Below are 26,469 nucleotides of genomic sequence, written 5' to 3' on the forward strand. Positions count from 1 at the left end.
TTTGCTGAGAGTTTTAGTCATAAAGGGATGCTGGATTTTGTCCAGTGCTTTTTCTGCATCTATTGAGATGATCATGTGATTTTTGTTTTTAATTCTGTTTATGTGGTATATCACATTTATTGACTTGCATATGTTAAACCATCCCTGCATCCCTGGTATGAAACCCACTTGATCATGGGGGATTATCTTTTTGATATGTTGTTGGATCCGATTAGCTAGTATTTTGTTAAGCATCTACATTAGCTAGTATTTTGTTAGTGTCTATGTTCATCAGGAATATTGGTCTGTAGTTTTCGTTTTTGGTTGTGTCCTTTCCTGGTTTTGGTATTAGAGTGATGCTGGCTTCATAAAATGAATTAGGAAGGGTTCCCTCTTTATCTTGTGGAATAGTGTCAAAAGGATTGGTACCAGTTCTTCTTCGAATGTCTGGTAGAATTCTGCTGTGAATCTGTCTGGTCCTGGACTTTTTTTGTTGTTGTTAATCTTTTAATTACCATTTCAATCTCGCTGCTTGTTATTGGTCTGTTCAGGGTATCTAATTCTTCCTGATTTAAGCTAGGAGGGTTGTATTTTTCCATGTCTTCTAGGTTTTCTAGATTATGTGCGTAAAGGTGTTCATAGTAGCCTTGAATGATCTTTTGTATTTCAGTGATGTCAGTTGTAATATATCTTTTTTTTCTTAATGAAGTTATTAGGATTTTCTCTCTTCTTGGTTAATCTTGCTAATTTTCTATCAACTTTATTTATCTTTTCAAAGAACCAGCTTTTTGTTTCATTTATCTTTTGTATATTTTTTTTGTTTCAATTTCATTTAGTTCTTCTCTGATCTCGGTTATTTCCTTTCTTCTGCTGGGCTTGGGTTTGGTTTGTTCCTGTTTCTGTAGTTCCTTGAGGCCACACCTATTTATTTATTTATTTATTTATTTTATTTTTAATTTTTAAAATTTTCTGTAGTGACAGGGTCTTGCTATATTGCCCAGGCTGGTCTTGAACTCTTGGCCTCAAGTGATCCTCCCTTCCCAGCCTCCCAAAGTGCTGGGATTACAGACGTTAGCCACCGCACCTGGTACCACACCTGTTTTGTAAATACGGTTTTAATTGGGACATAGCCATGCTCATTCTTGCTCCTGGTACCACACCTGTTTTGTAAATAAAGTTTTAATTGGGACATAGCCATGCTCATTGTTATGTATTGGCTGCTTTCATGCTACAATGACAGTATTTGTGACAGAGCCCAGAATATTTACTCTGTGGTTCCTCACAGAAAATGTTTCCTGACCCCTTTTCTGACCCATGGGCATGGTATCTTTCTCCATCTTTTTAAGTTTAATGTCTCCCAACAGTGTTTTCTAATATTCACTGAGGATATCTTTTGTGCCTTTGTTCAGTTTATTTCTAGATACTTAATTTTTTTTTCCTGTAATTGTAGATAAAATTGATTGATTGAATGATTTTTTTGTTTTGGACGGAGTCTTACTCTGTCATCCAGGCTGGAGTGCAGTGGCACCATATTGGCTCACTGCAACCACCATCTCCTGGGTTCAAGCAATTCTCCTGCTTCAGCCTCCCGAGTAGCTGGGATTACAGGCACCCACCACCAGGCCCAGCTAATTTTTTTACATTTTTAGTAGAGACGGGGGTTTCACCATGTTGGCCAGGCTGGTCTCGAACTCCTGAACTCAGGTGATCTGCCTGCCGTGGCCTTCCAAAGTGCTGGGATTTCAGGCACGAGCCACCGCGCACGGCCTATTTTTTATTACTTATTTATTTTTTGAAACGGAGTCTCGCTTTGTCACCAGGCTGGAGTGCAATGGCACGATCTCGGCTCACTGCAGCCTCTGCCTCCCAGGTTCAAGCAATTCTCCTGCCTCAGCCTCCTGAGTAGCAGGGACTACAGGCACACATCACCATGCCTGGCTAATTTTTTGTATTTTAGTAGAGACAGGGCTTCCCCATGTTGGCCAGGCTGGTCTGAAACTCCTGACCTCGTGATCTACCTGCCTTGGCCTCCCAAAGTGCTGGGATTATAGGCGTGAGCCACTGCACCCGGCCGATAAAATTTATTTTTAACTCCATTTTCAAGTTGTACACTGTTGCAACTATATAGAAATAAAATTGACTTTTGTATATTGGCCTCATACCCAGAGACTTTGTTAACTTCACTTACTAAGTTTCATAGATCTTTTCATAGATTCCTTTGGGTTGTCTGCAAATCAGTCATACAAACAATGATGATTGTCTACAAACCTCTTCTCAGTCTTTTTGCCCTTTTTCTTGCCTTACTACATTGGTCAGGACCACCAGTGATAGTGTTCTATAGAAGTGATGAGAGCAGACAACCTTGCCTTGTTCCTGACTTCAGGAGGAATGTGTTCAGTATCATATACAGTGTTGGCTATAGCTCTTAGTAGACATTCTTTATGAGATGGAGCAGTCTCCTTTTCTTTTCGCAGCAGTCTCCTTTTCTTTTCCTAATTTGCTGATAACTTTTTATGATGAATAGATGTTGGCTAATAGTTTTCCTGCGTCTTTTATGATGACCATTGCATTTTCTTCTTTAAGCAGCAAATGTAATGAATTATACCAATTTGGGAATGTTGAATCAATGTTGCGTTCCTGGGGAAAAAAATCCACTTGTTTTTAATATGTTGTTCTTTTTATGTATTCCCAGATTTGATTAAATTTTGTTAAAGATTTTTGCATCTTTGTTTGTCTTGGATACTTTATTACTTTCCTTTCTTGTAATAACCTTGTCAGGTTCTGCTTTCAGAGTTATGCTAGCTCTGTGAATCGAGCAGTATATCCTCTTTTCTATTTTGTTTGTCGTATAAGTTTGATATTACTTCCTTTTTTGTATTTGGTTGTCTCCCAAGCCAGAATACAGTGGCATAATCCTGGTTCACTGCAGCCTTGACTTCCTGGGCTCAGGTGATTCTGCCACAGTAGTCTCCCGAGTAGCTGGGACTACAGGTGTGTGCCACCGTGCTTCACTAATTTTTGTATATATATATATATTTTTAATAGAGACGGAGTTTTGCTGTCTTGCCCAGGGTGAGGCCCTTGATAGATTCTGGAACTCAACTTTAAGAGTTGAAGGCCTCTCTGAGAAGAGGAAGAGGAAAAAAAAATGGGAGGGAGCTTACATGAGGGCGTGAGCAGTTCATTTCCAGGCTGCCTGGCTGCACTGATGGGAGCTGGGAACTGAGCAATGAAAATAGCATGAACATGTGAGGCAGACGGGAGCGTGTCCAGCTTGCAGGAACAATGTCTTGGTTGCACTAAACTTAATTAACTACCTGTGTCCCAGATTACTTGACAATGAAAAGTTGACTCAGTGGCATTTCATTATAATATTTAAAGGCAAGTTCAGCCAAGCAACAATAAAAAATAGCAGACTATTTTAATAGATTGTATTTTTTGAGCCATTTTCACTCAGCCTGGGTATGCGATGATTCTGAAAGTTGTTTCAGACAATTTTTTAAGATTTTGGATGATTTGTGTAATATTATAGTAATCAATACTAGCTGTGATTTTGTTGTTGTGGTTTTGTTTTGTTTGAGAAGGAGTCTCGTTCTGTTGCCCAGGCTGGAGTGCAGTGACGCCATCTAGGCCTACTCCAACCTCCGCCTCCCAGGTTCAAGCGATTCTCCCACGTCAGCCTCCCGAGTAGCTGGGACTGCAGGTGCTCACCACCACGCCCAGCTAATTTGTGTATTTTTAGTAGAGACGGGGTTTCACCATGTTGGCCAGGCTGGTCTCGAACTCCTGATCTCAGGTGATCCACCTGCCTTGGCCTCTGAAAGTGCTGGGATTACAGGCGTGAGCCACTGCTCCCGGCCACTCTAGCTGTGATTTTTACATTTTGTTTTGTGCTTTGACTAAACTGTAATTGGAGTGATCCATAATCTCACCTCTCTTTTACTTGCCGACAATTGAATGGACAACTTTGACTTTACTAATTGTTCAAATTATGCCTTGCTTTTTGTTTTTTAAATTTTTTCTTGGGTGGTGGTTGTCACTTTCAATTTGTCTAAGTACTTTTTGAAAACATGAAGGTTTTCTGTAGAACACTTTTAGACGAATGATATATGTTCATTATTGAAAAATTCCAGCAATATAGAAAAGAACAAAGATAGCAGAAAAAAAATCATGCAGTCATCATTGTGAAATAACCATCGCTGAGTGAGATTCATTCAAGAGTATCTATATAGTGTACCTCCGTGTGTATACAGGGAGAAGGCCTGATCGACAGATAGCTTCCTGTTAAGGAATAGTACTATACACGCTTTTTTTTCTAAGTTGGTTGTGTTTAATGTAACATCAATTTAAAATAAGAAAAGGAAGCCAAAATGAAATAAGAAATTGTTGAACATAAAATATTTCTTTATCCCAAGAAATAAGTTTCTAAAAACTCTCTAAAAAGTTAAGAAAATATGAGAATAAGAAGTGGGAATCAGTTGGGCGCAGTGGCTCATGCCTGTAATTTCAGCCCTTTGGGAGGCTGAGGCAGGAGTTTGAGACCAGCCTGGGCAACATGATGAGACCCTGTCTCTACAAAGAATACAAAAATTACCTGGGCCTGGTGACGTGCTCCTGTAGTCCCGGCTACTTGGGAGACTGAAGTGGGAGGATCCCTTGAGCCCATGAGGTCAAGGCTTCAGTGAGCCAAGATCGCACCACTGCACTCCAGCCTAAGTGACACAGTGAGACCCTGTTTCAAGAAGAAAGTAAAAAAGTTGAAATCACTCTAACTTGAAAAAAAAAAGAACAAACTTCATGTTTCAATTTTAGATGATATTGGTCAACACCCTGCTATGAAATCAGAAAAAATAAATTATATAACACTTCCTTTTCTTCTCTCCCAATTTTTGTTATGGTTTTGTTTTTTGTTTAGTTTTCTTGGCGATTTTGTTAATTATTTTCTATAACTGTATTCCCTCCATTGTTTACTCTCACTTATATGTTTATGTAGATTTACTGCTCTCTGTAATTTCTTTTACCATAGTTCCCTGTATTTTTTTGTTTTGATTTGAAACCTGGTTGGCTGTATTTTAACATCAAGCATTTTTTTCCAGGAGGGCCTCAGAGGTGTCAGATTCCTTACATTTTTGAAAACTTAATTACTTTTCTTCTCACCTCACCTTAGTTAAAGCCTTTATAGTCTTTTTAAATTCCAACTTCTATGGATAATATCAAATATCTTCCCCCAACCCCAGTCGCCCTCCTTTGAGATCCCTTCATCTTATTGTTCCAGTATGAATCGATTACTCTCCATAACCTGAACTTTTGAAATATTAATTTAAATTATATTTATTGACCCTGAGTAATTTTGGTTTTCAGCGTGGTGTGCTGTTAAGAAGAAAGTCAGTGAAGGTTTATTTGTAGAATAACATGAAAAAGAACAATTGACAACTTTGTACACTGTTTTTGATTTTGCGCTTTCTCATTTAATATGTCTTAAAAGATGTGTCCATATAAGTATATAAAGATCTCTTCTTTTCTTTATTTTTATTTCATTCTTTTTTTTTTTTTTTTTTTTTGAGATGGAGCCTTGCTCTGTCACCCAGGCTGGAGTACAGTGGCATCCTTTTAGCCCAGTGCAGCCTCAAACTCCTGAGTTCAAGTGATTCTCATCCAACTCAACCTCTCACCATAGGCACACGACCATGCACAGCTAATTTTTTTTAATTTTTAATTTCTTTGTAGTGACAGGGTCTTGCTATGTTGTCCAGGCTGGTCTCAAACTCCTGGCCTCAAGTGATCCTCCCACCTTGGTCTCCCAAAGTGCTGGGATCACAGGTGTGAGCCACTGTGCTCAGCCCTTCTTTCTCTTCAATGGCTGTCTAATAAGTAGTCCAGTGAACAGTCGTCCTGTGTTTAATTTAGTGCTATTGAAGGGCATTTAGGTTACTTTTAAACGTTTACTGTTCCTGACTATGCTTTAGTGAAAAGCTTTCTATCTGTGCTATTTTTGAGTATATTTGTAAGATCAGTTCCTACAAATGAAATTTCTGTATCAAAGGGTAGATGCTGTTGTTTTAATATGAAATATGTTATAGACACAAAGAATTATAATTTGTTTGTAAAGAGGAAAGAATGAAAGCAAACACTGGTGTACCTCCCTACTACTCAGTTGAAGAAACAGCACTCCCAGTGGCTTTGTCCCTCCATCCAGTGTGCTTCTCAGTAGTAGTTATGCTTCCTCTCCTTCCCTTTCAGGGGTAAACAATGTCCTGAATTTTGTGGGTTTTTTTTTTTTTTTTTTGAGACAGAGTTTCAGTCTTGTTACCCAGGCTGGAGTGCAATGGCGCAGTCTCGGCTCATTGCAACTCCACCTCCCAGGTTCAAACGATTCTCCTGCCTCAGCCTCCTGAGTAGCTGGTGCCTGCCGCCACACCTGACTAATTTTTTGTATTTTTAGTAGAGACGGGGTTTCATCACATTGGCCAGCTTGTCTCGAACTCCTGACCTCAGGTGATCCACCCACCTCGGCCTCCCAAAGTGCAGGGATTACAGATGTGAGCCACCGCGCCCGGCCCTGAATTTTGTCTTTCTTACTCCTTTGCTTTTTGTTACGGAGTTAATATATATTTCTGAAACCCTAAGTAACATAAGTTTTGCATATTTTTATACTGGTTACAAATTATATCACAATTGTTTATATTCCTCTTTAACTTGCTCTTTTCACTCAACATTAAGGTTTTGGAGATGCATCCACGTTGATGCATCTAAAACTTTGATGTGTTAATACCAAAGAGTAGTATTACATTGTGTGAACCTACCTTGGTGTATCTATTCTTGTGTTCATGAATACAAGGGCTGTTTCTAGTTTTTGGCTGTTACATACAAATGCTACTGTGAGCATTCTTGCCTGGCACAAGGACAAGAATGTCTGAAATACAGTCCAAGGACTAGAACTGCTAGGCCATATGGTATAACAATCTTGTTTATTTAGGCAACTTTTCTTAGTGAAATATACAAACAGAAAATGCACAAATCAAAATGCATAGCTCAATGAATTTTCACCAAGTACTCATTTAGCTGGCTCCCAGGAAAGAAACTGAACACACACCCGCCCCTTAGAAGCCCCGTGTCACTTTTAATCAGTCTTTAACCCTTGCTCCCCTAGAGTAACTACCTACTTTTCTGACTTACAATCATGCAGTTTTGTTTTGTTTTGTTTTTTTGCTTGCTTTTAAGTTTTACATGAATGGTATCCTACACTATGATTGTTCTAGCTTTTTTTTTTTTTTTTTTTTTTTTTTCTGGAGACGGAGTCTCGCTCTGTCGCCCAGGCTGGAGTACAGTGTTGCGATCTTGGCTCACCGCAACTTCCGCCTTCCAGGTTCAAGCGATTCTCCTGCCTCAGCCTCCCAAGTAGCTGGGATTACAGGTGTGCACCACCACGCCTGGCTAATTTTTGTATTTTTAGTAGAGACGAGGTTTCACCATGTTGGCCAGGCTGGTCTCAAACTCCTGACCTTAGGTGATCCACCCACCTCAGCCTCCCAAAGTGCTGGGATTACAGGCATGAGCCACTGCACGTGGCCTGTTTTAGCTTCTTTTGCCCAACATTGTTTGTGAGATGTGTCCATGTTGTATTGTGTGGTCGTAGTTTGTTTTCATTGCTGTGCAGCATGCCATTGTTTGACTTTAATACAATTTGAGTGTCCATTGTACTGTTGATGACCTTTGGGTTGTTTCTAGCTTTTTTCCTTTTTTTTTTTTTTTTTTTTAGACAAGGTCTCTGTTGCCCAGGTGGAGTGCAGTGGTGCTAACACAGCTCACTGCAGCCTCAACCTTCTGGGCTCAATCAGTCCTCCCACTTCAGCCTCCCGAGTAGTTGGAAGTACAGGTGTGCACCACCAAGCCTGGCTGATTTTTGCAATTTTTGTAGAGATGGTGGGGGAGGTCTCTCTGTGTTACCCTGGTTGGTGTTGAAACCCTAGGCTCAAGCGATCCACCTGCTTTGACCTCCCAAAATACTGGGATTACAGGCATGAGTCGCTGAGCCTGGCCAGTTTCTAGCTTTTTTTGAATACAAATAATGCTCCTTTGAACATTTTGTAATACTTTTGTTGGTGCAGATATACAAGAGTCTCTCTATGGAAAATATAACCCAGTTAGAATTGCTGGATGTGTCATATGTATTTTCAGTTATAAAAGATGATGTCAAATGATTGTGCATTTTAAATGTCGTATTTTGTCACCACCCTTCGTGGTTGTTATCTGCCTTTATTTTCCACCAGGAACATCCTTATGAGAGTGCCTGTCTCCTCACACCCTCACTTTTTTTGTTGCTTTGTTTTGTTTTGTTTTTTCGATGGAGTCTCGCTCTGTTACCCAGGCTGGAGTGCAGTAGCGCAGTCTTGGCTCACTGCAACCTCCACTTCCCGGCTCCTAGTGATTCTCCTGCCTCAGCCTCTCCAGTAGCTGAGATTACAGGCACCCGCCAGCATGCCTGGCTAATTTTTATATTTTTAGTAGAGACCGTTTTTCACTGTTTTGGCCAGGCTGGTCTCAAACTCCTGACCTTAAGTGATCCGCCCACCTTGACCTCCCAAACTGCTGCTCGACCTCCCAAAGTGCTGGGGTTATAGGCATGAGCCACAGAGCCAGGCCTCCAGACACTCTCATTTATACATTGTTTCATCAAAATGTTTTTGTTTGCCAGACTGATAGGTGAAAAGAGATATCTTATTAAAGATAAATGGATACCTGAGACTATATTTTATAAGCAACCCTAATTTAACACTTGGTTTTCTTTTGTAGCCTGAGACCTCAGATCATTGTTCCCTTCCAGAGGATCTAGTGAGTATTTCCGGATGGTGTGGATTGGGGTTAATTGTGCCTTTGATGATAAGTGTTATAAGGAAATGATAGTAACAGCTTCATGAATTTCTTTCTCTTTGGTTGCTGATCAGTGACTTTTTAATCTAACATGATAACTATATTATGAAAATGTTAGCAATAGTGATATTATGGGTAGTCCTGTCCCCAACTTAAAAAATAAAAATAAAGTTATATTGCTTTTCATTAAAAGGAAATGAAGAGAAAGACACAGCTCTCCTGCCTTGCTCTAGGGCTCAGGCTTGCTGTACTTGTTTTTCAAGGATGACTTTGTGACCTTTTCTCCACTTGAGTCCTCCTAAGAAAAGCACAAGAGGGCCACAATTTGATTGTCTTGGCCTGGATTCAGCTGCAGGAGTGTTCTTATGCATTCTGACCTCAGCATGTTGGCTTTGTCCTGTCCTCGCGCAGATATGGAAGGAGGAGCAGTACTTCCAGCTGGCAAAGCTGGTCACGTTTCCTCTGTCTTCATAAGACTCTGCTACCTGAGTTGACAAACTTCAGTGTACCATATAAGCAGATTCGGTGACTATTTCAGAAAAGAGGTTTTTAAATTTTGGGTTTCTTGAGTTTCTAGAATCCTGAGTCTTTCTGATTTTCAGTGATTCAGGATTGGATTGTTTTAGATGTCTGAAACTCAGGAACTAGGATAGCTTTTCAGGCAAAGACAGCATTGTCTTTTAGCAAATCTACTTTAAATCCATTCTGTTATATAAAAGGGTGTGTGTATGTGTATTAGTCCATTCTCATGCTGCTATAAAGAACTGCCTGAGACTAGGTAATTTATGAAGGAAAGAGGGTTAATTGACTCACAGTTCTGCATGGCCGGGGAGGCCTCAGGAAACTTACAATCATGGCAGAAGAGGAAGCAAATGTGTCCTTCATGATGGCAAAAGGGGAAAAGCCCCTTGTAAAACCATCAGATCTCGTGAGAACTCAGTATCAAAAGAACAACATGAGGGTAACCGCCCCCCATGGTTTAATTATCTCCTACCAGCTCCCTGCCATGACACATAGGGATTATGGGAACTACAATTCAAGATGAGATTTGAGTGGGGACCCAGCCAAACCATATCAGTATGTATATATGTGTGTGTGTACACACACGCACACTTTTTTTTTCTAGGCTCCAGAATAGACATTTTTTTTTTTCCGGAATTCCTGGAGCATAAGTGTCAGATTGCATTTAGAAAAGCCTGTCTGCCATGGATTGTGGCAGTGTTGCTTTAGAAGCCACATAGGCTTTCTTTTTATTTCAGTAGTCATCATGAGAAGGCTCTGATTTGATGACTCCATGTTAAGTCAACTCTGGAACAGTATCACATATTTGAAGACTGAAAATAACTGCTTTTGTTCAGTTCTACATTTGGCATCTTGTCTTGATGGTTGCAGTGTACTTTTCCCTCTGAAAGTTTTTTAGTAGCCTTTGGCAAAAAGCAGTCATACTTACTACTTGGGAGCATTATTTTTTATGCCCAGTTTCCCAGTTTTAACTATCTTGAGGTCCTAAGTTAAAGGCGGGGGGCTTGAATGATAGATGATTACTGAGCAGAGATACATTTTTCACATCAGACTTAAACGTAGGCTTGCGATCTAGTAAATGGGCACAGCTTTCAGACTCACCTGGCATTAGGGAGCTTATTTTGGGAGAGGGATAAGGGAGGCTGTTGCCATATGTCAGAAACAATTCTGTCTGGGAGACATTCTCGCCAGGTGTTATCAGCCCATTTTTGTTTCTACATCTGTGTGTGTAGAGCTCTGGAATAGAATTGTTAAGTCTGAGTGAGAAAAAGCATAGTGGGTTAAGGACAAGTGAAACGAAGAGAACCGTCTGTCCTTGGCAGAATCTGCATGTACATTTCTTGTCTGTCCTTGTCTCTCTTCTTCTTGTCTGGCCCACTGCAGAGAGTATTGGAAGTTTCCAACCATTGGTGGTACTCTATGCTCATCCTACCTCCTTTGCTGAAAGACAGCGTGGCAGCGCCCCTGCTGTCTGCCTACTACCCCGACTGTGTTGGCATGAGCCCCTCCTGCACCAGCACAAACCGTGCCGCTGCCATTGGCGATGCCAGCCCTGGGAAGCTGGAGCACTCCAAGGCTGCCCTCTCCGTGCACGGTGAGAGCCATTCCTGGGACTCCCTGCTTTCCATTCCCTGCTCTCCTCCCTGGGGAATGTATGAGTGAGCAAAATGCAAAGGATTTTTTTTAAATGTGCAGGCTGGGCACAGTGACTCATGCCTGTAATCCCAGTACTTTGGGTGGCCGAGGCAGGAGGATCCCTTGAGGCCAGGAGTTTGAGACCGGTTTGGGCAACACAGTGAGATCTCGTCTCTAAAAATAAATAAATAGATAAAAATTATTTTTAAAAATGTATGCGACCTATGATATAAAGCCCCTCATTATTTCATGGAAATGGTTGTACTGTGGATCAGTCGTATCATTTGTGTGTAGTGTGTGGTTAATTTTTCCTCAGTAATTTGGAAAACCTGCAACACTCATGAATTACCTACGGGACTTAATGAGTATTTATTTGGAAGTTGGATTGCTGTCTCGTTTAATGATAACATGAACTCTGACTTACTGGGAAAAAGTTTTCAACTTTATGAGCAGTCCTTTTTCTTCTGAGTCTTTCTGCCTCTAATTATTGCCACTGGTGATCCCAGCAAAATTACCTACTCTCAAAAAAACTGCAGAGCAGGCGTGCTTTTGATTATTTACTTTATTTTTTATTTTATTTTTTTGAGACAGAGTCTCGCTCTGTCACCCAGGCTGTAGTGCAATGGCACTATCTCAGCTCACTGCAACCTCCAGCTCCTGGGTTCAAGTGATTCTCCTGCCTCAGTCTCCTGAGTAGCTGGGACTCCAAGCACGTGCCACTACACCTGGCTAATTTTTTTTTTTTTCTTTTTGAGACAGAGTCTCACTCTGTCACCCAGGCTAGAGTGCAGTGGCGTGATCTTGGCTCCCTGCAACCTCCTCCTCCCAGGTTCAAGCGATTCTCCTGCCTCAGTCTCCCAAGTAGCTGGGATTACAAGCGCACACCACCACGCCTGGCTAATTTTTATATTTTTAGTAGAGACGGGGTTTCATCATGTTGGCCAGGCTGGTATCGAACTCCTGACCTCAAGTGATCCGCCCCCTTCGGCCTCCCAAAGTGCTGGGATTACAGACATGAGCCAGTGTACCCGGCCTGGTTATTTACTTTAAAGGCATCTTTAAAATTCTACATTAGAATTCTTGTTGTAAGAAACAAGAATTCTGGATTTCCTACGCCTGGACAGGAACAAATGGCATTTTTGATTACGCAAATAGATTTTTGCACTGTGGTCCTATCTTAAGGTTTTGTTGTTGTTGTTTACCAATAGCACTGAAATATAGATGTGGTGGAAATCAAAGCTAAAGTGGTAATTCCCAGGGTTAATGAAGATGTGATGAAGAGGCATTTGACTACTGTTAGGGAGAGTGTATGTTTACGAAGGAAGATTTGGCAGTGTGCATCAAAAACTTTTAAACAGAGACTCTTTGACCCAGCAGTGCTATTTCTAGGAATTTATCTTAAACAGCTAATCAAACGTAAATCCAAAGATAGGTACAAAGAAATTTCTTTTCACATTGCTTGTAATAGTGAAGTAATTGGATGAAATGTAATGCCTAGCAATAGGGAAATGGTTAAATAATAAGAAAATATTATGCAGCCATTGAATATGTATTTAGTGACACAGGAAAGTATTCATGATATTGTACACATTAAAAAGCAGGTTAGAAAAGGGCACTTTCATAACATTTTTTTCCAGTTTCATGAAGGCAAATATCTATTACATGAATATTCTGTTAATAGACACAGAAATAAGGATAAAGTGTACCCCTAAATGTAACTCCACTACTGACATAATCAGGGGTTAGCGATTGTTATTTACTTCTATGAACCTATTCATTTTATAGTCAGAAAAAATGCCATAGAGTTATTTTAGGCTGGGCACAGTGGCTCACGCCTGTAATCCCAGCACTTTGGGAGGCCGAGGCAGGCAGATCATGAGGTCAAGAGTTTGAGATCAGCCTGGCCAAAATGGTGAAAACCCGTCTCTACTAAAAAAAAATATATACAAAAAATTAGCCAGGTGTGGTGGTGTGTACTTGTAATCCCAGCTACTGGGGAGGGTGAGGAAGGAGAATCGCTTGAATCTGGGAGGCGGAGGTTGCAGTGAGCTGAGATTGTGCTATTACACTCCAGCCTGGATGACAGAGCAAGACTCTGTCTCGAGAAAAAAGAAAAAAAGTTATTTTAAAAACGTATCTCCATGAGGAGTGGGCATTCATTGGATACAGAATTTGTCTTACAAGATGAGAAAGTTCTAGAGATCTGTGCACAGCAGCATGAATGTACTTAACACTACTGAATTGTACACTTAAAAACAGATAAAAAGGCCGGGCGCCTGTAATCCTGGCACTTTGGGAGGCTGAGGCAGATGGATCATGAGGTCAGGAGATCGAGACCATCCTGGCTAACACAGGAAAACCCCATCTCTACTAAAAATACAAAAAAAAAAAAAAAAAAAAATTAGCTGGGCATGGTGGTGGACACCTGCAGTCCCAGCTACTCGGGAGGCTGAGGCAGGAGAATGATGTGAACCCGGGAGGCGGAGCTTGCAGCGAGCCGAGATCGCGCCACTGAACTCCAGCCAGGGCGACAGAGTGAGACTCCATCTCAAAAAAAAAAAAAAAAAAAAAGAAGATAGCTGGGCATGGTAGCTCATGCCTGTAATCCCAGCACTTTGGGAGGCTGAGGTAGGTAGATCACTTGAGGCCAGTACCTTGAAACCAGCTTGGCCAACATAGTGAAACCCATAGCTACTAAAAATAGAAAAATTAGCCGGATGTGGTGGCGAGCACCTGTAATCCCAGCTACTCAAGAAGCTGAGGCATGAGAATCGCTTGGACCCAGGAGATGAAGGTTGCAGTGAGCTGAGATCGGACCGCTGCACTCCAGCCTGGGCAACAGAGCAAGACACTATCTCAAAAAAAAAAAAAAAAAAATTAAGATGATAAATTTTATAGTATGCATTTTTTTTTACCACAATTAAAAATAAAATAATTTTTCCATGCTATGGAAATTAAAGTTGAGAATAGCGTGAAGAAAGAATGAGAAAGATACTTAATTTATGTATGTTTTGTCTAACTGGGTGGAGGAAGCAAAGGTATTTATGTAGGGTAGACAGTGGAGCTTGTCTAGGCTTACTTTTTGGTTTGCTTTTGCCCTTTAATTCTTCTGGATTTGGAAGTTACAGCTTGTAGGAGTTGCCCATTTGTGTTACCTATCAGTTCCAGGCATGAACCGATACTTCCAGCCTTTCTACCAGCCCAATGAGTGTGGCAAAGCCCTCTGTGTGAGGCCGGATGTGATGGAACTGGATGAGCTCTATGAGTTTCCAGAGTATTCCCGAGACCCCACCATGTACCTGGCTTTGAGAAACCTCATCCTCGCACTGTGGTATACTAACTGCAAAGTAAGTAAGGGCATGTTAGCCAATAGCACTGGACAGAGGTGGACCATATTGAAAAGGAGGGGATACTTTATCTGGGGATGGAAACTTTTACGCCAGGGTTTCTCAGCCTTGCCTCTGTTGACAATTTGGGCAGATAATTCTTTGTGGTGGGGACTGTCTTTGCACTGTAGGATATTTAGCAAGATCCCTGGCTTCTACCCACTAGATTCCAGTAATGCTTCCCACCTGTGAAAACCAAATATGTCTGTAGACATTTCCAAATGGGGACAGAATCACCCGTTGCTGAAAACCACCACTTTAGACCACACATAGTCAGAATGCTGACTCTCCAGTGATGAGTATAAGGTGCAAGGTTTGGTCCAAAGAGTTCCGGTGGCAATGGCAGGAGGGAAAAACATCAAAGATTGAATTACAAATCCTTGAGGACAGGAATTTTTATTCACCTCGGTGCCCTAAATCAACCAAGACCAGTACATTTCTTCTGTTGGGTCTAAATACATGTTAGGGCTGTCACACTGTACCCACCTTGAAAAAGGTGAAAATAAATTATGGGGCAGAATGGGAATACTAGCTAAAAAACAAAAAACAAAGGGGCTGGGTGAAGTGGCTCATGTCTGTAATTCCAGCACTTTGGGAGGCTGAGGCAGGAGGATCGCTTGAGCCTGGGAGTTCAAGACCAGCCTGGGCAACATAATGAGACCCCCATCTCTACAAAAAATTAAAAAATTAGCCGTGCATGGTAGCACATGCCTGTAGTCCTAGCTACTTAGGAGGCTGAGGAGGTCAAGGCTGCAGTAAGCCGTGATTGTGCCGCTGCACTCTAGCTTGGGTGACAGAATGAGACCCTGTTTCCAAAAAAAACCACAGAGATTCTCTTGACCCTAGCATTTTTCTGGTTTATTAATTTAATCATCAGTTTGCATCATTGCTGAATTCAGAACATTGTGCAAGACTGCCAAAGTGATCTTGACTAAAGAAAGATATGCCAGTTGCACCTTGGCATTTCACTGGATTAGAATCCAGAATGAAATGACATAACCTGATTAAGTTATGGCTGTTAATGCAACTAAATGAATTATAGCCAGGTGAGTAGGCTGTGCAACTTATTTTCCGACCAGTAGCCTTGAGATAGGTGCTCAGTAAACCAAACTCAACAAAATTGTGGTCAGAATTTCCTATAAGTAAATTATAAAGAGTGGTGGTGTGGCCCTGTAGTCCCAGCTACTTGGGTCACTGAGGCAGGAGGATCGCTTGTGCCTAGGAGTTAAAGACCAGCCTGGGCAAAATAGTGAGATCCCATCTCCAAAAAAAAAAAAAAAAAAAAAAAAAGCAAAAAAAAAAACCAAAGAAAAAACACAACAAAGAAACACCTTGGATTCATTTTTTTTTTTTTTTTTGGTCACATTTCTTTTTGTTTGACTTTGAAATTTGACTTATACAGGGGAAGAATCTTATAGAAGTCCTAAACTTATCCGGATCTATTTTAGTTTTTCATAAGATACAATTTATTGTGTATACCAGCCAGGTGCGGTGGCTCACGCCTGTAATCCCAGCACTTTGGGAGGCCGAGTTGGGTGGATTACGTGAGGTCAGGAGTTCGAGACCAGCCTGGCCAACATGGTGAAACCCTGTCTCTACTAAAAATACAAATAATTAGCTGGAGGTGGTGCCGGGTGGCCTTTAATCCCAGCTACTTGGGAGGCTGAGGCAGGAGAATCGCTTGAACCCAGGAGGCGGAGGCTGCAGTGAGCTGAGATCACACCATTGCACTCCAGCCAGGGCAACAAGAACGAAACTCCATCTAAAAAAAAAAAAAATTTATATACTTAATATAGTGGGAAAACATAAATATATTGGCTTTAAAAGAATCAAAGACTTTGAAATGTGTGCTTTCTTTTTTTTTTTGAGACACAGACTTGTTCTGTTGCCCAGGCTGGAGTGCAGTGGCACCATCACAGCTCACTACAGCAGCCTCGCCTTCCCAGTCTCAGGTGATTCTCCCATCTTAGTCTTCTGACTAGTTGGGACCACAGGCACATGCCACCATGCCTAGCTAATTTTGTTTTAGAGATGGAGTCTTGCTATGTTGCCCAGGCTGTTCTCAAACTTCTGGGCCTAAACAGTCCTCCTGGCTTGGCCTCCCAAAGTGCTGGCGTTACAGGCATGAGCCACCACACCTGGCCTTGAAATGATTTTTTTTAAACTTCATGAATACAAACAAATGTCTTATCTTCTGCAGCAATCCCAGCCAGTGTTGTATGTGTTATTTCTTGAATATTCGGTTCTGGTGGAGCTGGGGGTTGGTGACAAGGAGCAGAGGAGAGGCCTGGGGTGGTGCCTGTTTTTGTTACCTGATGCTGGGCAGAGGTGATGGCATCATTATCAAGGCCATGCCAAGGCTGGGTGAGCAGAGAAAGACAGTGTCTTTTTTTTTTTTTTTTAGACAGAGTTTCGCTCTTGTTGCCCAGGCTGGAGTGCAATGGTGTGATCTCAGCTCACTGCAACCTCCGCCTCCTGGGTTCAAGCGATTCTCCTGCCTCAGCCTCCTGAGTAGCTGGGATTACAGGTGTGCACCACCGCACCCAGCTAATTTTTTTGTCTTTTTAGTAGAGACAGGGTTTCACCATGTTGGCCAGGCTGGTCTCTAACTCCTGACAGCAAGTGATCCACCTGCCTCAGCCTCCCAAAGTGCTGGGATTACAGGCGTGCGCTACCACGCCTGGCTAAAATTTTTGTGTTTTTAGTAGAGATGGGGTTTCACCATGTTGGCCAGGCTGGTCTCGAACTCCTGACCTCAGGTGATCCACCTGCCTTGGCCTACCAAAGTGCTGGGATTACATGCTGTAAAGGTGCGAGCCACTGTGCCTGTCCTCCCTACCCCCCACCCATCTTATGAGTCATAAGAATCCAGCTTTTTCTGTGGTCAGTAGGATCAGCAGCCTGGATTTCGGTAGTGGCCTTTGTTGAGTCAGGAGTGTGATGTGCTCTGCCGCCATGCACCTGCTGCAGTCGTTCTTGCTCAGGGAAAACCGACATGATAAAGTGTAAATCGCTATGTCTTCCTGTTGTCTCCTTCTTTTTCCCCACTGGGCAAACTTCCCTTTGTTCTTACTGTCTTAGTGATAAGTGATGGATTTGAATAACCTGGAGAATTTTTTTTTTTAATTATTGTGGTTAAATACACATAACATAAAATTTACCATATTTTTTTCCTTCTTATTTTTTTTTAAATGGAGACAAGGTCTTGCTATGTTGCACAGGCTGGTCTCCAAGTTTTGGGCTCAAGTGATTGCTCCTCTTGCCTCAGCCTCCCAAAGTGGTGGGATTACAGGCATGAGCCACTGTGCCCAGCCCCATTCTATCTTAACCATTGTAAAATTTACAGCTCAGTGGCATTAAATACATATATAATGTATAACCATCACCACTATCTAGTTCCAGAACTTTTTCATTATCCCAAGAGGGAACCCTATACCAAATAAACAGTCTTTTCTCATTTTCTCCTGCTCTCAGCCCCTGGCAACCACGAATCTATTCTCTATCTGTATAGATTTGCCTGTAGTAAATATTTCCAGTAAATGGAAGCATATGTGTGGCCTTTTATGATTGGCTTCTTTCACTTGGCATAATGTTTTCAAGGTTTATCCATATTGTAGCACATGTCAGAACTTCACTCACTTTTATAGCTGAATAATATTTCATTGTACATATCACATTTTGTTTCTCCATTCATTCATTGATGGGCTTTGAATTGTTTCCACCTTTTCCCTATTTGAATACTGCTGCTGTGAACATTTTGTTTGAACACCTGTTTTCAGTTCTTTTTGGTGTATACTAACGATTGGAATTACTGGATCGTATGGTATTTTAGGTTTAACCTTTTGAGGAACCAAAAAAAGTTTTAAACATTAATTGGTTTGCCTTTTAAATTGAGAAATTTAAACATTGTATATATTTATCGTGTACAATCTGATGTTTTGAATACATATATATATGTTGTGGCCAGGCACAGTGGCTCATGCCTGTAATTGCAGCACTTTGGGAGGCCGAGGTGGGTGGATTACCTGAGGTCAGAAGTTTGAGACCAGCCTGGCCAACATAGTGAAACCCTGTCTCTACTAAAAATACAAAAAACTAGCTGGGCTTGGTGGCAGGCGCCTGTAGTCCCAGTTACTTGGGAGGCTGAGGCAGGAAAATCATTTGAACCTGGGAGGCAGAGGTTGCAGTGAGCTGAGATTGCGCCACTGCACTCCAGCCTGGTGACAGAGTGAAACTCCATCTCAAAAAAAAAAAAGAAAAGAAAAGAAAAAGAAAATATATATACATTGTGGAATAGCTAAATTGACCTAATTAACATATGCCTTACATCACATAGTTACCTTTTTTTGTCTCTGATAAAACTCTCTCCATGATATTCAAGTATATAATACATTGTTATTAACTATGTATTGTAGTTACCATGTTGTAAAATGGATCTCCTGAAATTATTCCTCTTGTCTAAACTGAAATTTTGTGTCCTTTGACCAACATCTCCCCGCTATTCCCCCTCCCCTCAGCCCCTGGTAATGCTCATTCTACTTTCTGCTTCTGTGAGTTGGGTGTTTTTAGATTCCACATGTGTACGTGAGATCATGCGGTATTTGTCTGTGTCTGGTTTATTTCACTTAACATAATGTCCTTCTGGTTCAACTATGTTGTCACAAATGACAGGATTTCCTTTTTTTCTTTTAAGGCTGAATAGTATTCCATTGTGTGGATATAGCACATTTTCTTTATTCATCCATCAATGGACTCCAGGTTGATTACATATCATGGCAGTTGTGATAATGCTGCAATGAACATGGGAGTGCACATCTCTCTTTGACGTGCTGATTCATTTTATTTGACTACCCCACAGTGGGGGTTGCTGGATCATATGGTAGTTTTATTTTTTAGTTTTTTGAGACACCTCCATACTGTCTTCCATAATGACTGTACTAATGTACGTTCCACCAACAGTGAATAAGGGTTCTTTTTTCTCTTCATCATTTGTTTCCTTTTGTCTTCTTTGATAATAGCCATTTTAACAGGTGTGAAGTAATTTTCATTGTGGCTTTAATTTGCGTTTCCTTGATGATGAGTGATGGTGAGCAGTTTTTCATATATACTTGGCCTTTTGTACCTTTGGGTTCCACATCTTGAAAATATTTGGGAAAAAAAATGGATGGTGGCATCTCTACTAAACACTATACAGACTTTCCTTGTCATTATTTTCTACACAATATTATGTAACAACTATTTACATAGCATTTACGTTGTATTCGGTATTATAAGTAATCTAGAGGTAGCGTAAAGCATGCTGGAGTCTGTGGGTAGATTATATGTAAATATTATGTCATTTTACATAAGGGACTTGAGAATCTGTGGATTTTGGTCTTCTCAGGAGGATTCTAGAACCAATCTCCTCCTGGAAACCAGGGAGGACTGTACCTGTTGGCCATTTGAGCATCTGCTTTTGAGAAATGTTGATTCAGATCTTTTACTTGTCTTTTATTTATTTATTTATTTATTTTTTTTTTTTTTTTTTTTTTTTTTTTTTTTTTTTACTTTTTTTTTTTTTTTAAATTTATGAAGTATTTATTGATCATTCTTGGGTGTTTCTCGGAGAGGGGGATATGGGAGGGTCATAGGATAATAGTGGAGAGAAGGTCAGGAGATAAACACATGAATAAAGGTCTCTGGTTTTCCTAGGCAGAGGACCCTGCGGCCTTCTGCAGTGTTTCTGCCCCTGGGTACTTGAGATTAGGGAGTGGTGATGACTCTTAAAGAGCATGCTGCCTTCAAGCATCTGTTTAACAAAGCACATCTTGCACCGCCCTTAATCCATTTAACCCTGAGTTGACACAGCATATGTTTCAGAGAGCATGGGGCTGGGGGAAAGGCCATAGATCAACAGCATCCCAAGGCAGAAGAATTTCTCCTAGTCAGAACAAAATGGAGTCTCCTATGCCCACCTCTTTCTACACAGACACAGCAACAATCTGATCTCTCCTTCCTTTCCCCACACTTCCCCCCCTTCTCTTCAACAAAACCGCCATCGTCCTCATGGCCCGCTCCCGATGGTCGCTGTCTCTTCGGAGCTGTTGGGTACACCTCCCAGACAGGGCAGCCGGGCAGAGGCGCTCCTCACCTCCCAGACAGGGCGGCCGGGCAGAGGCGCCCCTCGCTTCCCAGACGGGGCCGCCCGGGCAGAGGCGCTCCTCACTTCCCAGACGGGGCCGCCCAGGCAGAGGCGCTCCTCACTTCCTCCCATACCGGGTGGCAGCCGGGCAGAGGCGCTCCTCACCTCCCAGACGGGGCGGCCGGGCAGAGGCGCTCCTCACTTCCCAGACCGGGCGGCCGAGCAGAGGCGCTCCTCACTTCCCAGAGGGGGCGGCCGGGCAGAGGCGCTCCTCACTTCCCAGACCGGGCTGCCGGGCAGAGGCGCTCCTCACTTCCCAGACGGGGTGGCCGGGCAGAGACGCTCCTCACTTCCTCCCAGACGGGGTGGCGGCCAGGCAGAGGCGCTCCTCACCTCCCAGACAGGGCGGCCGGGCAGAGGCGCTCCTCACCTCCCAGACTGGGCGGCCGGGCAGAGGCGCTCCTCACTTCCCAGACTGGGCGGCCGGGCAGAGGCGCTCCTCACCTCCTAGACGGGGTGGCCAGGCAGAGGCGCTCCTCACTTCCCAGACGGTGTGGCGGCTGGGCAGAGGCGCTCCTCCCTTCCCAGATGGGGCAGCCAGGCAGAGGCGCTCCTCACTTCCTCCCAGACGGGGTGGCGGCCAGGCAGAGGCGCTCCTCACTTCCCAGAGGGGGCGGCCGGGCAGGGGTGCTCCTCACTTCCTCCCAGATGGGGTGGCGGCCGGGCAGAGGCACTCCTCACCTCCCAGACGGGGCGGCCGGGCAGAGGTGCTCCTCATCTCCCAGACGGGGCAGCCGGGCAGAGGTGCTCCTCACTTCCTCTCAGACAGGGTGACGGCCGGGCAGAGGCACTCCTCACCTCCCAGACGGGGCGGCCGGGCAGAGGCGCTCCTCACCTCCCAGACGGAGTGGCCAGGCAGAGGCGCTCCTCACTTCCCATATGGGGTGGTGGCCGGGCAGAGGCGCTCCTCACTTCCCAGATGGGGCAGCCGGGCAGAGGCGCTCCTCACTTCCTCCCAGACGGGGTGGCGGCCAGGCAGAGGCGCTCCTCACCTCCCAGACGGGGCGGCCGGGCAGAGGTGCTCCTCATCTCCCAGACGGGGCGGCCGGGCAGAGGTGCTCCTCATCTCCCAGACTGGGCAGCCGGGCAGAGGTGCTCCTCACTTCCTCCCAGACGGGGTGACGGCCGGGCAGAGGCGCTCCTCACCTCCCAGACGGAGTGGTCAGGCAGAGGCGCTCCTCACTTCCCATATGGGGTGGCGGCCGGGCAGAGGCGCTCCTCACTTCCCAGATGGGGCAGCCGGGCAGAGGCGCTCCTCACTTCCTCCCAGACGGGGTGGCGGCCAGGCAGAGGCACTCCTCACCTCCCAGACGGGGCGGCCGGGCAGAGGTGCTCCTCATCTCCCAGATGGGGCAGCCGGGCATAGGTGCTCCTCACTTCCTCCCAGACGGGGTGGCAGCCGGGCAGAGGCGCTCCTCACTTCCCAGAGGGGGCGGCCGGGCAGAGGCGCTCCTCACTTCCCATACGGGGTGGCGGCCGGGCAGAGGCGCTCCTCACTTCCTCCCAGACGGGGTGGTGGCCAGGCAGAGGCGCTCCTCACTTCCCAGATGGGGTGGCCGGGCAGAGGCACTCCTCACCTCCCAGACGGGGCGGCCGGGCAGAGGCGCTCCTCACTTCCCATACGGGGTGGCAGCCAGGCAGAGGCGCTCCTCACTTCCCAGATGGGGTGGCAGCCGGGCAGAGGCGCTCCTCATTTCCCAGACGGGGCGGCCGGGCAGAGGTGCTCCTCACTTCCTCCCAGACGGGGTGGCGGCCGGGCAGAGGCGCTCCTCACCTCCCAGACGGGGTGGCCGGGCAGAGGCGCTCCTCCCTTCCCAGCCGGAGTGGCCAGGCAGAGGCGCTCCTCACCTCCCAGAGTGGGCGGCCAGGCAGAGGCGCTCCTCACTTTCCAGAGTGGGCGGCCTGGCAGAGGCGCTCCTCACTTCCCATACGGGGTGGCAGCCAGGTAGAGGCGCTCCTCACTTCCCAGATGGGGCAGCTGGGCAGAGGTGCTCCTCACTTCCTCCCAGACGGGATGGCGGCCAGGCAGAGGCGCTCCTCACCTCCCAGACGGGGCGGCGGCCAGGCAGAGGCGCTCCTCACCTCCCAGACGGGGCGGCCGGGCAGAGGCACTCCTCACCTCCCAGACGGGGCGGCTGGGCAGAGGCGCTCCTCACCTCCCAGAAGGGGCGGCTGGGCAGAGGCGCTCCTCACTTCCCATATGGGGTGGCAGCCGGGCAGAGGCGCTCCTCACTTCCCAGACGGGGTGGCGGCCAGGCAGAGGCGCTCCTCACTTCCCAGATGGGGCAACCGGGCAGAGGCGCTCCTCACTTCCTCCCAGACGGGGTGGTGGCCAGGCAGAGGCGCTCCTCACCTCCCAGACGGGGCGGCCGGGCAGAGGTGCTCCTCCTCTCCCAGACGGGGCAGCCGGGCAGAGGCGCTCCTCACTTCCTCCCAGACGGGGTGGCAGCCGGGCAGAGGCGCTCCTCACATCCCAGACGATGGGCGGCCGGGCAGAGGCGCTCCTCACTTCCCAGATAGGGCGGCCGGGCAGAGGGGCTCCTCACATCCCAGACGATGGGCGGCCAGGCAGAGATGCTCCTCACTTCCTAGACGGGGTGGCGGCGGGGCAGAGGCTGTAATCTTAGCACTTTAAGAGGCCAAGGCAGGAGGCTGGTAGGTGGAGGTTGCAGCGAGCCGAGATCACACCACTGCACTCCAGCCTGAGCACCATTGAGCATTGAGTTAGCGAGACTCCGTCTGCAATCCCAGCACCTCGGGAGGCCGAGGCAGGCAGATCACTCGAGGCCAGGAGCTGGAGACCAGCCCGGTCAACACGGTGAAACCCCGTCTCCACCAAAAATACAAAAACCATTCAGGCGTGGCGGCGCGCGCCTGCAATCCCAGGCACTCGGCAGGCCGAGGCAGGAGAGTCACAGGAGCCCGAGGCAGGGAGGTTGCAGCGAGCCGAGATCATGGCAGTACAGTCCAGCTTCGATAACAGCGGGAGACCGAAAAAAGAAGGAGAGGGAGACCGAAGAAAGGGGACGGAGAGGGAGAGGGGGAGGGGGAGGGGGAGGGGGAGGGGGAGGGGGAGGGGGGGGGAGGGGGAGGGGGAGGGGGAGGGGGAGGGGGAGAGGGAGAGCTTTACTTGTCTTTTAAATGGATTGTTTTCCTGCTATTGTTTGAACTTCTTGGGACTTTTTTAAAAAAGCAGTTTGGTTTTATTTCCAAACACAGGAAGCTCTTACTCCTCAGAAATGTATTCCTCACATCATCGTCCGGGGTCTCGTGCGTATTCGATGCGTTCAGGAAGTGGAGAGAATACTGTATTTTATGACCAGAAAAGGTCTCATCAACACTGGAGTTCTCAGCGTGGGAGCCGACCAGTATCTTCTCCCTAAGGACTACCACAATGTAGGTGATTGTAGCTTTAGCGATAGCCTTGCCATTGATCAGGACAAACGCTAGTCTGTTGCTGTTAATAAATATAGTAAAAGCCACATTATCACCATAAAACTTACAGAAGCAAGGCTTTTGCAGAATGTGTTTCTCCTGAAAGGAGAATATCAAGCACTCTTTCCCTAGATTGTAGGGAAAAAGGGAAGGGAGTAATAAGACAAGTGCCACCACATTCTTTAGGAAAATAACTTTCTAAGGACATCAAAGAAATGTAAATGAACGAATTTGCTCTGCAGCTCCAGAACAACTAAAACAGGACATTGTTATCATCTGCTCTAATTGGAGTTTTGTTTCTTTTCTTTTTAAGAAATCAGTCATCATTATCGGGGCTGGTCCCGCAGGATTAGCAGCTGCTAAGCAACTGCATAACTTTGGAATTAAGGTAGGATTTTGGGGACATAGAGTTAGAACAGATGGTTGGCTGCTCCTTTTGGTCCAAATTTCTAAGATTTAGAAACCAGTTCCTATTTTTAGTGAAGAGTACTAAATACATTATATGTTTATATTAGGTCCTAGAAAAGTTATAAAACTTGAAATTGGTTTCATAAGAAAAAGGTAAATAGAAATTCTCACAGCTTTGGAGATAATTTTAGACTCTAATGAGCAAGTCAGGAGAAATTCTAACTTGGCATTAAAGTAGACATTCTTTTTTTTTTTTTTTTTTGAGACAGAGTCTTGCTCTGTCGCCCAGGCTAGAGTGCAGCAGTGCGATCTCAGCTCACTGCGACCTCTGCCTCCTGGGTTCAAGCTGGGATTACAGGTGTGTGCCATCACGCCCAGCGAATTTTTGTATTTTTAGTAGAATGGGTTTCACCATGTTGACCAGGCTGGTCTTGAACTCCTGACCTCAAGTGATCTGCCTGCCTTGGCCTCCCAAAGTGCTGGGATTACAGACGTGAGCCACTGCACCTGGCCAAAGTAGATATTCTTGACAGATTATTATTTGCACAATAGACATGATGAGAAAAAGCCCGTTTCTGCAGTAGTTTGAGACAGCAAGTAGTAGCATGGATATTCACTATTCCTTGTGTAAAAGTTTCTGAAATACTCAGCTCTAAGTTTTTTTTTTTTAAATCTATTTATTTATTTTGAGACAGTGTTATGAGACTGGCGAATTTTTGTATTTTTGGTAGAGATGGGATTTCACCATGTTGGCAAGGCTGGTCTCAAACTCCTTAGTTAAAGCGATCTGCCTGCCTTGGCCTCCCAAAGTGCTGGGATTACAGGCGTGAGCCACTGTGCCCGGCCTCCAGTTAAATTTTTTTATGCCTGTCAAAAACGCCCTTTGCAGAGCTTGCAGTGAGCCGAGATTGCGCCACTGCACTCTAGTCTGGGCGACAGAGCGGAGACTCCATCTCAAAAAAAAAAAAAAAAAAAAAAAAAAACACCCTTTGAATCTCATTTCAGACATGACCCACTGCTCCAGGCCTAGCACATGTTTCAGTTGATTGTTTATTTCAGTGTTAGATATTTGGGCCAAGGTTATTTGAGTTTTACTTGGGAAACCTACAGATTATATTACAAGGAAGGATATTAAAATCCAAAATCTAGGCAGGCTGGTTTTTAATGTTCAGCCTTCCTCTTATACTAAGAAGAAACTAGAAATGGGCTGGGCACAGTGGCTCAGTGCCTCTAATCCCAGCACTTTGGGAGGCCGAGGTGAGCAGATCGTTTGAGCTCAGGAGTCTGAGATCAGCCTGGGCAACATGGCAAAACCCTGTCTCTACTAAAAAAAAAAAAAAAAAAATAGAAAATTAGCCGGGCATGGTGGTATGCACCTGTGGCCCCAGGTACTCAAGAGGCTGCGGTGGGAGGATCTCTTGAGTGAAGGAGGTAGAAGTTGCAGTGAGCCGAGATCTAGCCACTGCACTCCAGTCTGGGTGACAGAGTGAGACCCCAACTCAAAAAAAACGAAAACTAGAAATGGATGGTTCTGTGTAAAATGGAAGTCAGAGAAAGAGGGTAGAACTACAAGGTGCAGCCTTCCTAGTTAGAGAAAGTGAAGAATGTAAGTTTGAGAAAGCAGTTTGGAGAATCAATATTACTTTCCACCCCATCCCCAAGTGATGGGGGAGATACCCAGGAGACCCTCCATTCCCCCCATAGGAGGGAAATAGATTCCTCTGAGTAGCCTGAAAGATGGTTAAGTTGGGGAACCTCTCCTTGAGAATTTCAAGTAGTTTCTAGGGTTCCAGAAGTGAAAGACTGGCCCTGCGATGAATAGGACTTGCATTTTCAGGTAGTGCAGCTCCGGGAATGTGGCACTTGGAATCCAGGGCTGCAGGTGACGTGCTGCCTGTGCACCCAAGAGCAGCTTCTCATGCCACTAGCATTAGAAATTTGGGGGCAATAAAATAGCCTGAGTATGAGACAAACCTCATTAGGCCAAGCCCATGAAGTAATATTTATATGGAGTGGCATACTTATTTATTTATTTTTTTAAATAATATATCT

At 44.8% G+C, this 26,469-nt stretch overlaps 1 protein-coding gene across 14 annotated transcripts in view; it reads left to right on the top strand.

Moving 5' to 3' along the window:
• Window positions 1-26,469, top strand: part of KDM1B (lysine demethylase 1B) — a 72,341-nt gene that overhangs the window by 21,784 nt on the left and 24,088 nt on the right. For 7 of the 14 annotated variants that reach the window (XM_063665852.1, XM_063665850.1, XM_063665853.1 and 4 more), the window contains 5 exons: window positions 8,773-8,811; window positions 10,756-10,966; window positions 14,170-14,354; window positions 23,794-23,970; window positions 24,323-24,397. In XM_063665852.1, coding sequence (XP_063521922.1) covers window positions 8,773-8,811; window positions 10,756-10,966; window positions 14,170-14,354; window positions 23,794-23,970; window positions 24,323-24,397 — 687 coding nt within the window. The remainder of the gene's footprint in view (window positions 1-8,772; window positions 8,812-10,755; window positions 10,967-14,169; window positions 14,355-23,793; window positions 23,971-24,322; window positions 24,398-26,469) is intronic. The other 7 variants (XM_063665855.1, XM_063665859.1, XM_063665856.1 and 4 more) reach the window with 3 other exon arrangements.

The sequence above is a fragment of the Pongo pygmaeus genome, chromosome 5 (assembly GCF_028885625.2).
Source record: "Pongo pygmaeus isolate AG05252 chromosome 5, NHGRI_mPonPyg2-v2.0_pri, whole genome shotgun sequence".
Classification (NCBI taxonomy): Eukaryota; Metazoa; Chordata; class Mammalia; order Primates; family Hominidae; genus Pongo; species Pongo pygmaeus.